The sequence below is a fragment of the Sciurus vulgaris genome, assembly GCF_902686455.1.
Source record: "Sciurus vulgaris genome assembly, chromosome: 4".
Lineage (NCBI taxonomy): Eukaryota > Metazoa > Chordata > Mammalia > Rodentia > Sciuridae > Sciurus > Sciurus vulgaris.
Window position 1 is genome coordinate 119,236,319 of NC_136464.1, and position 16,637 is coordinate 119,252,955.

Sequence of the window (16,637 nt, forward strand, 5' to 3'; positions counted from 1 at the left end):
AGGGAAGACTCACCCAGTGGGGAGGTCTCGCTGGTCAGTTTCCTCCTAGAGGTTCCCCTCAATTTACAGCTACTGCCTGGGCTGGGCTGCCTTCCTCTGCAAAGTTTCCAGGGGCCCGGCCCTACCTCCTGGGCCTGGGAGCCTCACCCTTCGCAGATGAATCTCCTTAGGCTGCCCCTCCTCAGAGAATTTGCCCATAGGCCTGGAACCTTCGCTCCGCCCTAAGCCTGTCTCTGTGCGGCTCTTCCACCCAGAAGCCTCCTAGATCCTGGGACCCTGTTCTGCACCTAATCGCCTGGCTGCGTGGCCCCTCCTCTGAGCAGCCACCTGTGGCCCCGAACAATCGCTCTGAGTCCCAGAGACCCGCCACAGGCCTCTTCCTCCAGACAGCCGCCCAGTACGCCGGTGCGGTCACTAGGAGTCCAAGAAACTCACTTCGTGCCTCCTCCTCCCACCAACCACCCGTAGCCCGGGGCAATCAATCACTCCGAGTCGAAGTGACCCTCCCCGTTCCTCCTCCTTCTCCAGATAACCCCCCGGGTGTTCAGGAGCAGTCCCTCTGAGTGGCTCTGAATCCACGTGACCCGCTGCACGGGTCCTCTGGGCACTGCCCGGAGCTCTGGTGCGGCCACTCAAGACCAAGCGTCCCACCACGCTTCTCCTCCAGGCAGCCCCCCTGTGTTCAGGAGCTGTCACTTTAAGACCAAACAACTCACCACTCGCCTTCTCCTCTGAGCAGCCGCCTGGAGCGCTAATGCAGTCACTGCGAGTCCAAAGGACCCGCCGCGCTCCTTCTCCTCCTTCTCCTACTCCTCTGGGCAGGCCCCAGGGTTCAGAAGTGGTCAGAGTCCAAACAGCTCGCCACGCAGCCCCTTCTCTGGCAACCGCCTGTAGCTCCCGTGTAGTCACCCGAATCCAAGCGGCCGCTCCTCTTCCTCCTCGTCCTCAGGGCAGGCCCCGGGGTTCAGAAGCCTCGTTCTGATTCCAAACAGCAGCTCGCTGCGCAGCTTCTCCTCTGGCAACCGCCTGCAGCTCTGGTGCAGTCTCTCCGAATCCAAGTGGCCACGCCTCTCTCCTCCTCCTCAGGGCAGGCCCCGGTGTCCTGAGTCCACACGGTTCTCCCCGCCACTCCTCCCCCGGGCAGCCGCCGGAGCCCCAGTGGCTGCTCCGAGTCCCAGCGCTGTGCCGAGCGGCCTCTTCTACGGCGCTCCCAGCTATCCGAGTTCACTGCTCCAGCGGGGGGAGGGGCGTCTTGCCGGCAGTTCTACTTCACAAAGTTTCCTGCGTTCCGGGACCCCCCGTCCCATCCGGAATGCACCCCCAGGGGGTGAGAGTCACCCGGCTACTTTGAGTTGGTCCCAAGCGTCCCAATATCTCCTCTCTTGAATCCTGAGTCCTGGAGCAACACGAAATGCAGCCACCCTCTAGGCCGCCATCTTGAAAACCCCTTAGCTTGATTTTTGAACTGATGTTTGTTTGGAAGTTGTGCTCAAAAATATTGTCTTTGAGTTTAAGATCTTGAAGAAATTCTGTGAAAACAAGAACTTCTTAAGACTTCTATGGATTGTTTCAATATTAATTAGAAATAATTTTCAGATCGAACATTGATTTTCAGATGTTTAAATACCATAGCTAAAGTCCTCATTGTGCTTTAGAGTTGGAAGAGATTATAGAGATTAATTAAATCCCTTTTTAAAAATGATTAAAAGTTACATGGTTACAGTCTTTCCAAAGATCTGATAGCTAGTGGCATAGTAGGGTCTTTTAGCCATTATATCATGACATTTGCTTGACTACAAAAGGTATAAGGTAAGAAGTATCAACTCAAGCTTGTTGAAGAAAACAGTTAAAAGAAGTTTGATTCTTGAAGGATAGCTGTCAGTGGAAACCCAGAACATGAGATTTGCAGATATTGATCTCTCATACCCATCAAAGATAATGTCAAAGGCAATTACTACAAATGTTTTCGTTGATGATGCAAATCTCCATCTGTACAGTTTTATAAAAATATGCCTATTTAAGCTCAGCCAAGCACAGTGGTGCACACCTGTAATCCATCAACTTGGAAGGCTGAGGAAGGAGGATAACAAATTCAAAGCCAACCTCAACAATTTAATGAGGCCCTGTCTCAAAATAAAAAGTAAAAATTAGGGTTGAGGATGTAACTCAATGGTAAATTGTCCCTAGTTTCAATCCCCAGTACCCCCACCCTCCCAATTTTTTTTTAAGTTCATTAAAATTAAGTAGATTTTATAAGTTTCTTAGTCTCACCATCCACATTTCCAGTGTTCAGTTGCCACATCTGACTACCATTTTTGAACAGTGTGGATAAAGAACATCTTTATCAGTGAAGAAAGTTCCACTGGGTAGTTTTGTTCTAGAGGGTTATGTTGAGCCATTCCTGTTTATCTTCATATCTCAGTTTTCTGGGAGTTTCACATATGATCTTTTTTTTTCTTTTTGTACTAGGGATTGAACCCAGGGTGCTTAACCATTGAGCTATATCCTCAGCCCTTTTTTTTAGTTTCTTTTCTTTCCTTTTCTTTTTTTTTTTTTTTTTTTTTTTTTGAGGCAGGATCTTACTGAGTTGCTCAGGGCCTTGCTTAAGTTGCTGAGGCTGGCTTTGAACTTGTGATCATCCTGCCTCAGCCTCCAGAGCCATTACAGGTGTTCATATCATTTTAAATAGGAAATCTAAAGGATTCTGTATATGTACTAAAACCCAAAGAAAGTTATCAAACTCCAGAGCAAAGCTATTCCTCAACCCAATCACTTAGATAAATAAAGGGTATATAATTGGATTTTATTCAGTAAATATATGTGTGTGTGTGTGTGTGTGTGTGTGTGTTTTTACTGTAGGCTTCCAGTATGCTAGTCATCAGAAAGAAGTTTGTATAAAGATAATTTTTAGGAAGTTTATCTTGAAAGCAAAGTAGAGCTGGGTATGTAAGTTAACAGTAAAGCTCATGCTTAACATGAATGAGACCTTGGATTCCATCCCCACCACCACAAAAAATAGTAAATAAAAGCAAAATAAATAAAACATAATTTGAAGTCATATTAGTTCTGGCAGTTTTAAAGTAAGAAATGTAATAAATTTGCATTTGTAATCCAGTTTTTCAAGAATCAGAGTAATTTCTCCCTCCCCTACCAGATAGTGTCTTTTTGTGTTGCTCAATCTGGTCTTGAACTCATGAGCTCCAGTCATCCTCCAGCTTCTACCTCAAGTAGCTGGGCCTAGAGACCCACCTGTATTCTTATGCCTGGCTCAGGAATGATATTTTTTAACTCCAAAAACAGCTTTCATTTTTTTTCTACTGGTTAAAGTTAATGTTGAATCTTATCACTCTTAGGGAGAATTGAAAATACAACAGAAAAAAAAAAATAGACACCTTTTGCTGCTCTCAAATATTAATACTCTTGGGTAGAAATTAACATTTCAAGTGTTCTATGAAGAAAAAATTCAAAATGTGATTAGTATTCCTTGCTTTTTAGGTCAAGATGTATTAATTAAACATACTAGATCTGAAGTAGAACCTCATTAAGTATTGTATGGCAAAAAAGAAAATGGAAAAGAATATTTTTCTGATATTTCTTCTGTGCTCCTAATAAAGGTGAGGGGAGTCAAAAAGAGAAGGACTAAAGAATCCTACTTAACTTACCCCATCTCATCTTATGTTTTTTTTTTTTTTCCTTTTCCTTGGCCATCCAAGATTGCCTGGCCTTATTAAAATTTTTAGTTTTAGGTTGATTTGGAACTGACTTGATGGAAATAGTTTCAGTTGTAAAGAAACATCAGACTCGTGTAGTCTTGCGAATTTACTTCTCAAAAGAGAACTTGCCAAGTCATTAAATGAATCTTGCATATAAAGCGCCTAAGATAGTACATTATCTGACACCTGACACTCATGTTAATAGCTATCATTCCTTGTAACATCAGTGGTTGTGGTTTATCACAACCTCTCCCTTTGTTAATCTAGGTGCATCTTCTGATATTACTAACCTATGATGGCAGTGTCCTTTTTTCCCCCTCTTCATTATCGTCCACTTTAATACATTGTTTTCTCTAGTAAATAAAAATACTGCTAGTCACTTTCTATATTTGTAAAAGTGATTGCAAATTTATGTAGCCCAGTAAAAACTTACAGTTTGGATACAGAAGATATTCAGATCCTTCAACTGGGCCTGGTGTCACATACACATAATCTCAGCTACTCCAGGAAGCTGAGGCAGGAAGATCACAAGTTTGAGACCAGCCTGGGCAACTTAGCAAGACCCTATTTCAGAAAAGCTGGGGATGTAGCTCGGTGGTTCAGTCCCCAGTGCTACAAAGCAAACAAACTCTCAGAAGCACAGAGACTCAGATTTTGCTTTTTTGCTGTTCTCTTGTTAAATTCATTTTAGATCTATAAAATTTATGAAAATAGAACATAAAACTTAGAGAATGGTTGTAAAGCCCTTAGAAAAACAACTCTTCCACACATGATAAAAGTCATTTTCTATTTTAAAGGAGTCACTTTCTGAATTTTGTTTCCATTATTGGCTCATTTGACTAATTTACCTCTTTAATTTTCATTTAGGGCTTTGACTCTTTCTTCCCCAGAAGTTCGATTCCACATGGACAGTGAAACTCATGATCCTATAGACCTGCAAACCAAGGAACTTAGGTAAGTGGTATTTGATGGGCAGTATAAAATATTTTGATCTTAAATGTTAAGTCTAAAATATATTTTAATAACTAAAACATTCAAAATATGTATTTCACTTAGAATTACATTTTTCTTGGTTTACAGAATATTTAGAAAAGTGTGACCTCACTTTTTAGTTTTTCTTACATAAAACTGAAATAATAGAATAGAAATATTTCTAATTTGATTAATGGAATAGAAATATTTCTAATTTGATTCAGTTTGTTTTTGACGTATGATATTATAGAACTTGACTAGTAATAGTTACAGTAAATAAAAGAAGATCTGCCATGATTAATTACTTAAGTATTTAATGTAAAATATACTGAGGTATGACAGGATAGTGATCAAGACCAGGGGCTTTGAAGCCTAATCATCTAGGTTTGGATCCCACTTTCTGCTTCTACTATCCATGCATCTTCCAACAAGTGATTTGTCCTCTCTCTATTGCTTTAATTTCTTTCTATAATATATGATTAATAATGGTACCTTCCTCATATGACATTAGTTATTGATGTTGTGTTACATATTTAGTTAAGATTTAGGAAGCAATAATATATTTGGGTAAGTCAGAATTCAGGCTTCTTTCCATGCCTCTTACGTGAGGTAATTCAGAAATTAAACATACACACACATGCTTTTCTAAGTGTGACGAAGGGGTAAACATTGATATTACTCAGATTTTTTACTTAGGACCTGAATGTGCTATAGAGCTATAGAGCTAAAATTTAAAAGTCCCTAGGGGAAAATGTCTGTAGAAATATGTCTAATGTTAGTACTAACAATTAGTCTAATACTAAAACTTTCTTGAGGAAAAGGTTGCCAAAAGTAGAACCAAAGTAAAATATCACCCATTTCTTCCTACCAAGAAGGAAAATCTCATTTCTAAGAGATTGTCCCCTTATGAGTGGAGATCTTCCTGAATTTAAAAAATTAATATAATTTAGACATTTTATCAGGAAATTAGATGTAATAGTGGAAACATGAATGAAAGAATAATGTATGTTCAGTGACTTGCATATAAAACAATGCAGATCATTTATTAAAGCAAGCTAAGAACAGAAAAACTATAGAATGAAAGCAATATCAACTCAGTCAAGAGTTTTGAAGTCAGATTGTGTAGATTCAGATTTTCATACTGATAACACTGACCTTTAACAAAAGAACACTGTTTTATAATTCTCTATTTTCTAACCTGAGAGCAGGTGTATATGTGTGTGCATGTATTTATACATATATGAACTACAATGTCTAATCCATAATAGGGACCCAAATTTGCTATCATAAACCGTTCTTTTCATTTTCATGATTTATTGGTAGGTTCTTTGGACCCAGTAAAAGGAGGTAAATTTTAGAGTTTATATATTAATAAAGTCAGTAATGTTCCAATTTTCTTTGGTGCCATCTGTAAAATCTCCTCTGGCAAGTTAGATTTACTCACTCTGTAGATGCATAATAAGAGAATATTACCATAGTAATTGAAAAATGAAAGAGCCATAAGGTAATAAAACTATACGTGTGCATATGTATGAATGTTTACATAGGAAGTGCTTCCTTTATCTTACTAGTAGAAAAGGTAACTTGTGAATAAGTATGATATATAGAAATGTCAGATTCTCTTTCCTTGCTTAATGCTTTTTCCATTGGCAGAGAAACAAATTCCATGGTGGAAGAATTTATGTTACTTGCTAATATCTCTGTTGCAAAAAAAATTCATGAAGAATTTTCTGAACATGCTCTACTTCGAAAACATCCTGCTCCACCTCCATCAAATTATGAAATTCTTGTTAAGGCAGCTAAATCCAAGGTAAGGTTCTATAGTTTGAAAAATTATTTGTATTTGGGTTGTCATCTATCCATTGCACAAAAAAATTTATATTTTGGATGGAAATATAGCTCAGATGGAGAGCACTTAACTAGCATGCACAAGACCCTGGGTTTAATCCCTGCATTGCAAAAGAAAAAGTATAAATTCACATTTCTGTAAAAGTTTTGTTGTTTCTTGATGTGAAAATATGCCAGTAGTTCTTTTTTTTTTAAGAATTTTTTTTTCTTTTTTAAAATTTTTATTGTAAACAAATGGGATACATGTTGTTTCTCTGTCTATACATGGAATAAAGGCATACCATTTGTGTAATCATACATTTACATAGGGTAATTTGTTTGATTCATTCTGCTATTACTTCCCCCCCACCCCCTCCCACTGCTCTTTTCTCTCTATACAGTCCTTCCTTCCTCCATTCTTGCCCCCCTCCCTAACCCTCACCCTAAACCTAACCCTAACCCTAACCCCTACCACCCCCCATTATGTGTCGTCATCCGCTTATCAGCAAGCTCATTCGTCCTATGGTTTTTTGAGATTAGCTCATCTCACTTAGCATGATATTTTCCAATTTGATCCATTTGCCTGCAAATGCCATAATTTTATCATTCTTTATGACTGAGTAATATTCCATTGTATATATATATACCACGGTTTCTTTATCCATTCATCAATTGAAGAACATCTAGGTTGGTTCTACAATCTGGCTATTGTGAACTGAGCAGCTATGAACATTGATGTGGCTGTATCTCTGTAGTATGCTGATTTTAAGTCCTTTGGGTATAGGCCAAGGAGTGGGATAGCTCGATCAAATGGTGGTTCCATTCCAAGCTTTCTGTGATTCTCCATACTGCTTTCCAGCAATATATGAGTGTACCTTTTTCCCCACTTCCTCACCAACACCTATTGTTGCTTGTGTTCTTGATAATTGCCATTCTAACTGGGGTGAGATGGAATCTTCGGGTAGTTTTGATTTGCATTTCTCTTATTACTGGGGATGTTGAACATTTTTTCATATATCTGTTGAGTGCTTGTAGGTCTTCTGTGAAGTGTCTGTTCATTTCCTTAGACCATTTGTTGATTGGATTATTTGTATTCTTGGTGTAGAGTTTTTTGAGTTGTTTATATATTCTGGAAATTAGTGCTCTATCTGAAGTATGAGTGGCAAAGATTTTCTCCCACTCTGTAGACTCTCTCTTCGCATTGCTAATAGTTTCCTTGCCTGAGCGAAAGCTTTTTAGTTTGAATCTATCCCAGTTGTTGATTCTTGCTTTTATTTCTTGTGCTAAGGGAGTCCTGTTAATGAAGTCTGATCCTAAGCCAACATGTTGAAGATTTGGACCTACTTTTTCTTCTGTAAGATGCAGGGTCTCCAGTCTGATTCCGAGGTCCTTGATCCATTTTGAGTTGAGTTTTGTGCAGGGTGAGAGATAGGGATTTAATTTCATTCTGTTGCATATTTATTTCCAGTTTTCCCAGCACCATTTGGTGAAGATACTATCTTTTCTCCATTGCATATTTTTGGCCCCTTTGTCTAGTATGAGAAAATTGTATTTATTTGGGTTTGTATCCATGTCCTCTATTCTGTACCATTGATCTACCTGTCTATTTTGGTGCCAATACAATGCCGTTTTTGTTCCTATTGCTTTGTAGTAGAGTTGAAGATCTGGTATTACGATACCCCTTGCTTCGCTCTTTCTGCTGAGGATTGCTTTAGCTATTCTGGGTTTCTTATTCTTCCAGATGAATTTCATGATTGCTTGCTCTATTTCTGTAAGATACATCATTGGGATTTTAATTGGAATTGCATTGAATCTGTATAGCACTTTTGGTAGTATGGCCATTTTGACAGTATTAGTTCTGCCTATCCAAGAACATGGGAGATCTTTCCATCTTCTAAGATTTTCTTTAATTTCTTTCTTTAGTGTTCTGTAGTTCTCATTGTAAAGGTCTTTCACCTCTTTAGTTAGATTGATTCTCAAGTATTTTATTTTTTTTCAAGGCTGTTGTGAATGGGGTAGTTTTCCTAATTTCTCTTTCTGAAGATTCATCACTTGTGTATAAAAATGCATTGGATTTATGAGCATTGATCTTGTAATCTGCTACTTTACTGAATTCACTTATGAGTTCTAAAAGTTTTCTGGTGGACTTTCCGGGTTCCTCTAAATATATAATCATGTCATCAGCGAACAGGGATAGTTTGAGTTCTTCTTTTCCTATTCGTATCCCTTTAATTTCTTTGGTTTGTCTAATTGCTCTGGCTAGAGTTTCAAGGACGATGTTGAATAGAAGTGGTGAAAGAGGGCATCCCTGCCTTGCTCCAGGCAATGGAACTGAATGCTTTCAGTTTTTTACCATTTAGAATGATATTGGCCATGGGCTTAGCGTAGATGGCCTTTACAATCTTAAGGAATGTTCCCACTATCCCTATTTTTTCTAGTGTTTTGAGCATGAAGGGATGCTGTGTCTTATTGAATGCTTTTTCTGCATCTATCGAAATAATCATGTGATTTTTAACTTTAAGTCTATTGATATGGTGAATGACATTTATTGATTTCCGGATGTTGAACCAAGCTTGCATCCCTGGGATAAAACCCACTTGATCTTGGTGCACTATCTTTTTAATATATTTTTGTATGTGATTTGCTAAAATTTTTTTGAGAATTTTCGTGTCAATGTTCATTAAGGATATTGGTCTGAAATTTTCTTTCCTCGATGTGTCCTTGTCTGGTTTAGGTATCAGTGTGATATTGGCTTCATAGAATGAGTTTGGGAGGGTTTCCTCCTCTTCTATTTCATGGAATACTTTGAGAAGTATTGGAATGAGCTCTTCTTTAAAGGTTTTGTAGAACTCAGCTGAGAACGCATCTGGTCCCGGACTTTTCTTTGTTGGTAGGCTTTTGATGACCTCTTCTATTTCACTGCTTGAAATTGATTTATTTAAGTTGTGTATGTCCAATTTAGGTAATTCATATGTCTCTAGAAACTTGTTGATGTCTTCAAGGTTTTCTGTTTTTTTGGAGTATAGATTTTCAAAATAGCTTCTAATTATGTTTTGTATTTCACTCGTGTCTGTTGGGATATTTCCTTGTTCATTCCAAATTTTAGTAATTTGAGTTTTCTCTCTCTTTCTCTTTGTTAGTGTGGCTAAAAGGGTTTATCAATTTTGTTTATTTTTTTCTAAGAACCAACTATTTATTTTGTTAATTTTTCTGATTGTTTCTTTTGTTTCAGTTTCGTTGATTTCAGCTCTGATTTTAACTATTTCCTGTCTTCTACTACTTTTGGTGTTGGTTTGCTCTTCTTTTTCTAGGGCTTTGAACTGTAGTGTTAGGTTGTTTATTTGTTGAGTTTTACTTCTTTTATAAATGCACTCCATGAAATAAATTTCCCTCTAAGTACTGCTTTCATAGTGTCCCAGAGATTTTGATATGATGTGTCTTTGTTCTTGTTTACTTCTAAGAATTTTTTAATTTCCCTCCTGATGTCTTCTGTTATCCATTCATCATATAATAGCATATTATTTAATCTCCAGGTATTGGAGAAGTTTCTGTTTTTTATTCTGTCATTTATTTCTAATTTCAATCCATTATGATCTGATAGAATACAAGGTAGTATCTCTATCTTCTTGTATTTGCTAACAGTAGCTTTGTGGCATAAAATATGGTCTGTTTTAGAGAAGGATCCATGTGCTGCTGAGAAGAAAGTGCATTCGTTCTTTGTTGGATGGTATATTCTTTATATGTCCGTTAAGTCTAAATTGTTGATTGTGTTTTTGAGATCTATGGTTTCTTTATTCAATTTTTGTTTGGAAGATCTATCCAGTGGTGAGAGAGGTGTGTTAAAATCGCCTAGTATTATTGTGTTGTGGTCTATTTGATTTCTGGAATTGAGAAGGATTTGTTTGACGTACATGGATGAGCCAATCTTCGGGGCATAGATATTCATGATTGTTATGTCTTGCTGATTTATGCTTCCCTTAAGCAGTATGTAATGTCCTTCTTTATCCCTTCTGACTAGTTTTGGCTTGAGGTCCACATTATCTGAAATGAGGATGGATACGCCAGCTTTTTTGCTGTGTCCATGTGCATGGTATATTTTTTCCCATCCTTTCACCTTTAGTCTGTGGGTATCTCTTTCTATGAGATGAGTCTCTTGCAGGCAGCATATTGTTGGACTTTTGTGTTTAATCCAATCTGCCAGTCTATGTCTTTTGATTGATGAGTTTGGGTCATTAACATTCAGGGTTATTATTGTGATATGATTTGTATTCCCAGTCATTTTACTCATTTTTTGTTTTTGACATGATTTGGTTTCTCCTTTATTTGGCTATTCCTTTAGGCTAGTGCTTTCCATTGCTGATTTGCAACATTGTTTTTCATCTCTTCCTATGGAATGTTTTGCTGAGAATGTTCTGTAATGCCGGCTTTCTTTTTGTAAATTCTTTTAGCTTTTGTTTAGCATGGAAGGATTTTATTTTGTCGTCAAATCTGAAAGTAAGTTTTGCTGTGTATAAGATTCTTGGTTGGCATCTGTTTTCTCTCAGGGCTTGGTAAATGTTGTTCCAGGCCCTTCTAGCTTTTAGAGTATGGATTGAAAAATCTTACTGGTTTCCCCCTGAATGTAATTTGATTCTTTTCTCTCGCAGCCTTTAAAATTCTGTCTTTATTTTGTATGTTAGGCATTTTCATAATAATGTGCCTTGGTGTGGGTATGTTGTAATTTTGTATATTTGGAGTCTTATAAGCCTCTTGTACCTGGTTTTCCATTTCATTCTTCAGATTTGGGAAATTTTCTGATATTATTTCATTGAATAGATTGTTTATTCCTTTGGTTTGTTTCTCTAAGCCTTCCTCAATCCCAATAATTCTTAAATTTGGCCTTTTCATGATATCCCATAATTCTTGTAGATTTTGTTCATTTCTTACCATCCTCTCTGTTTGGTCAACTTTGTTTTAAAGATCAAATATTTTTTTCTTCAATGTCTGAGGTTCTGTCTTCCAGGTGTTCTATTCTATTGGTTATGCTTTCTATGGAGTTTTTAACTTGGTTTATTGTTTCCTTCATTTCAAGGATTTCTGTTTGTTTTTCAGTATCTCTTTATTGAAATGATATTTTGCTTCCCGTGTTTGCTCTTTTAACTGTTGATTGGTGTGATCATCTAATGCCTGCACTTGCTCTTTCATCTCTTCCTTCAATGCCTGCATTTGCTCTTTCATCTCTTCCTTCAATGCCTGCATTTGCTCTTTCATCTCCTCATTTGCTTCCCTGATTGTTTAATTATGTACATTCTGAACTCCCTTTCTGACATTTCTTCTGCTGTGCTGTCATTGGGTTTTATTGATATAGTATCTAGGTTTGTTTGGGACATTTTCTTCCCTTGTTTTCTCATATTGGTTAGATGTCAGTGGGACTCTGAGATATCGCAGATTTCCTCTTTGGCTTATAGTGTCCCTGTAGATTTCCAGTATATCACCTCCCAGCCTTCAGTAGCCTGAAGTCTTGGAGGAACTTGATAATGCAGTGCTTCCGAAGAAAGCTGCCCCTAGCCCGCTACTGGGTCCAGGGCTGGGGGCTGGTTCTGTGTGGCAATTCTCTCACTGGGTGGGCCTGCTCCTAGAAGCTGGCTATAGACATGGCCTGCCCCTGCCTGAGGGAGCCATGCTGCTAGGGGAAAGCCTCTCCCTGTCCTGCCGCCGTCTCAGAAGCCCCCTGCGGGCTGGGCCTGCCTCTGGGTCTGGGGCTCGGAGTTGGCTTTGTGTGGAAGAGCTCTCACTGGGCGGGCCTGCTCTGAGAACCTGGCTGTGGACAGGGCCTACCGTGGGAGGGAGCAGGGCTGCTTGGGGAAGACTTACGCTGCCCTGCCCTGCTCCGAGAAGCTGCCCACTGTCCGGGCCTGCCTCCCGGGCAAAGCTTCACCCGGTGGGAGACTCATCCCACGGCTCTATGTTGGTCCGAGTCTCTCAGTACCTCCCCTTCTTGAATCCTGAGTTCTGGAGCGATTGGAGATGCAGTCATCCTCTAGTCCGACATCTTGCATCTCCCCAGTAGTTCTTTTGATGGGGGGGGGGGCTCTTAGATTTGCTCATTTTTTCCTGTATTGACTTCCACATCTGATTAATAAACGTCTTCTAGTGTCTTAAGGAGTACCCAATGCTCCTTAACCCAATGCTAGAAGTTCTAGCCTAAGTTATTTGCAGTATCCTGGACATATAGAGAGAGCTCTTCCATGTCTCTCTATGAATTGCCTAACTTTAGAGATTTACAGGTAATTTGTTTTCCCTTCAACAAGTTAAGCCCTCTTTTTATCATGTTCCTAAAGTAAAAGGCTACTCATTTCATACATGGAAAAGAGGAAAATATAGAAAGGGGCACCACTTTTTCAGGCCTGCATACACCCTGCTTCTAGTTAGTAGGCTTTCCTTTACCCTTGGGGTAACTCTAGCTTACATTGGTTTTCCTTGGATCATTATTGTTGTTCCTGTGTAGAAGAGAATTGGAAGGAACAGCTTTAATAACAGACATTATTTTAATAGTGGAGGATTCTCATTTTGTTTCAGACCTTTAGAATGTACTTATCCTCACCATGTCCAACAAATGAACTTTTCTGCTCAAAGGAATTATTGCATAAATTAGAGATTTCCTCTCTGTTTTATTTCTTCCTAAGACCTGTGTAGAGGAAGATTTTAATATTTTTTTTCATCTCCGCAAGGTAGAATGAAGCAGCTAAATGCATCAGATCACAACATTGTGCTAACTGGGTTTAATGACAAGTTCAGTGTTTTTGACCTTTATTTCTACTCTGAATGGAAGGAAAGTATCTGAGAGAAAAATCCAAACATACCATAATATATCCAGATCTGCTTTTTCTTCACTCCCCCAGAGATTCAAAAACAAATTGGTCTTTGAGAGATAATAGAATACTCTTACCATCATCTTTTTTCCCCTTGTAATTTCTTCAGTGTTGATACTTTAGTATCTTTAATATCATTCAGGAAATTTTAAGCTTTGGTGTTGCACAAAACAATTACCACTTATAAAGCTATTTTTAGTTCTTCTAAGAAGAACTAAAGCTAGTTTTAGTTCTTCTAAAACCTGGATTATCTTGTTAAAAAAAAAAACTGTTCTATTTATATTTTAAAGACATGGTACTAGTAATTAAGAAATGTTTCATATTGGGCTTTTCCCCTTCTATTCACAGAATTTGGATATTAAGACTGATACAGCCAAGTCTTTGGCTGAATCTTTGGACCGGGCCGAATCTCCTGCTTTCCCATATCTAAACACTCTGTTGAGAATATTAGCCACTCGCTGTATGATGCAAGCTGTATACTTCTGTTCTGGAATGGATAATGATTTTCATCACTATGGTTTAGCATCCCCAATATACACACATTTTACTTCTCCCATCAGAAGGTATTTTTTTCTTATAGAATTATGTTGTCCACCTCAGGTGTGGTGGTAAACACCTGTGATCCCAGCAGCTGGGGAGGCTGAGGCAGGAGGATCGTGAGTTCAAAACCAGCCTCAGAAAAATCAAGGCACTAAGCAACTCAGTGAGCCTCTAAATAAAATACAAAATAGGGCTGGGGTGTGGCTCAGTGGTCAAGTGCAATCCCTGGTACCAAAAAAAAAAAAAAAAATTATATTGTCCTTAGCATGTAAAGTTTTACCCTAGGTGAAGACATAAATGACTTGCTTATATAGCTCAGGGAAGGAAATTTTCTTTTAGTTTCTTCTAGTATGTCTTATGTGACACACTCCCTACTACTCTAAACTTAATATAATTGCAACTCTGAGAGCACAGACAATAAATCTGTGCCTACATTGTTTTCCTTTATTAGAACAGTACTTTGCTAATTAGCATAAGAATCCTGAAATTAATGAATATATGTTGAATATGTAGTATATAGTTAATTTTGAATTTAAAAAATACATTTTAATGTTAATTTGCCATGGCTATTACTTTTTTATATATGTAGGTATGCAGATATTATTGTTCATCGACTGCTGGCTGTGGCTATTGGGGCTGATTGTACTTATCCAGAGTTGACAGATAAACACAAACTTGCCGATATATGTAAAAATCTTAATTTCCGGCACAAAATGGCTCAGTATGCTCAACGCGCGTCAGTGGCTTTCCATACCCAGGTATTTGCCTTCTGTCAGTGATGCTAGGAGAAGATTTTGCTCATTTTTGTACTTAATTTCAAAATTATTTTTGTGAATTTCAAAATATTTTAAGATAATTTCTAATAAGATTGTATGTTATCTTACAGTTATTTTTCAAAAGCAAAGGAATAGTAAGTGAAGAAGCCTATATTCTATTTGTAAGAAAGAATGCTATTGTGGTATTAATTCCAAAGTATGGTTTAGAAGGTACAGTTTTTTTTGAAGAAAAGGACAAACCAAAGCCACATCTTATTTATGATGATGAGGTACAGTAATTTTAATGTTTTCTTTTCTTGGGGAGGGAGGCCCTCTTTCTTTGGCAGTTCACAATTGGTGGCTGTAAAGCATGAAACTATTTTCTGTACTCTAATATAGAATTTATTCTGTATCTAAATATGTGCCAGAAAATCCACATTTAATATACTTACTAATATATTACTCCCAATATTTTTCAACTCTTCTCACATAGAAATGTTTTCCTTGACTTTATTCTATAGCATGTACAGTTTTATTTACCCTTTGTGTACAGGTAAATAAATAAACGGCAATGGCTACTTATAACTCAGGGAAAGGGTTTTTTTTTTTTTTTTTTGATACTGGAGATTGGGGATTGAACCCCAGGGCTGTTTACCACTGAATTATGTTTCTAGTCCTTTTTAATTTTTATATGGAGACAGCATCTCACTAAGTCGTTAAAGTTGACCTTGAACCTGCTATTCCCCCTGCCTGCCTTAATCTCCCACAGGCAAGAACCACTATGCCTAGAGGGAAAATTGTTTTTAATTTCTTTTAGTGTCTCTTATCTCACATACTTTGTTACCCTAAACTTAATAGAACTACAGCTCTTGAGAGAAAATTTAAACAATAATTTGTGCCCAAGAACTTTAGTTTCCTTACTAGAACAACAATTTGGTAAGTAGTGGAGTAAGAATCCTGAGATTATAATAAATATACATTGGGACCACCTTAGTGAAAGGAAGAAGTATGCACATAAGTAGGTCATATTTATTTGAGATTATTAAATTAGTAACTTTTATCATATTGAACACCTAGATGTTTATTAATATTGAAGTCATTTTTAAACTTTCAAATTATTATGAAAGATAAACTATAAAGAATTAAAGAGCCTCAAGTATAAGAAACAATAAAGTATGATAAAATTTTTCTTTTTTTAAAGATACCATCACTTCAAATAGAAGGCATAGTGTTCCACGTGTTTGATAAAGTTAAAGTGAAGATCATGTTAGACTCATCTAATCTTCAGCATCAGAAAATCCGAATGGCCCTGGTAGAACCACAGGTGAACCCAGACTTGCTAATTTCTGCATTATGATGAAACAATAGTACACAGTTTGTAACAGAGAGGGAAATAGTTTTTTCTATTTAAAGAGAATCCTGTAAGTAGTGTGGAGTATAAATATTTGCATAGCAAATCCTAGTTTCACTAATTTCCATTGGTATCTGAGTTTCTCCTGAGGTCCTTGGTGCCAAAATCAAAGATCTTTTCAGTTCTCCTGCCTAATCCTTTTCTGCAGCGGTCTTAGAAACTGTATTTTTGAAGATCAAATGTTTCACTTGATATTCTTTCTTAATGTTTCTTAAGATATTCTTAGGATTATTCTTTCTTCTTGCTCCAGCACACCTGAGGCCTCTGATGCTCTCTACTGATGACAGGAGCTAGGATGGATTGGACATGAGGAAGCCATGCATTAGTTCAAAACACTGTCCAAATGACAATCTTTTTAGCTAATGAGACAATATTAACCATTTTCATTTCTAAACCACTTTATTTTGTGTGTAAAGTATGTATACTTGGAGTATAAAAATCTTTATAGCTCCTTCTTCCCACCCCCATAGCATTTTAAAATTCTAAGTGGCAATGGGAAAGGGGTCAGATAATGGTGAGATTTCTTATTTTATGCTTCTAATCACCTTTTTTCTTTGAATTATTTTAG

General features: G+C 37.7%; 1 protein-coding gene across 3 annotated transcripts in view; it reads left to right on the forward strand.

The window, feature by feature from the left end:
- Positions 1–16,637, forward strand: part of DIS3 (DIS3 homolog, exosome endoribonuclease and 3'-5' exoribonuclease) — a 39,775-nt gene that overhangs the window by 19,114 nt on the left and 4,024 nt on the right. For all 3 annotated transcript variants that reach the window (XR_013763669.1, XM_079138921.1, XM_079138920.1), the window contains exons 15-20: positions 4,581–4,667; positions 6,339–6,495; positions 13,712–13,926; positions 14,493–14,661; positions 14,790–14,948; positions 15,860–15,982. Coding sequence is in view for 2 of the 3 variants with exons in the window: in XM_079138921.1 (XP_078995047.1) it covers positions 4,581–4,667; positions 6,339–6,495; positions 13,712–13,926; positions 14,493–14,661; positions 14,790–14,948; positions 15,860–15,982 (910 nt within the window). In the remaining variant the exon portion in view is untranslated. The remainder of the gene's footprint in view (positions 1–4,580; positions 4,668–6,338; positions 6,496–13,711; positions 13,927–14,492; positions 14,662–14,789; positions 14,949–15,859; positions 15,983–16,637) is intronic.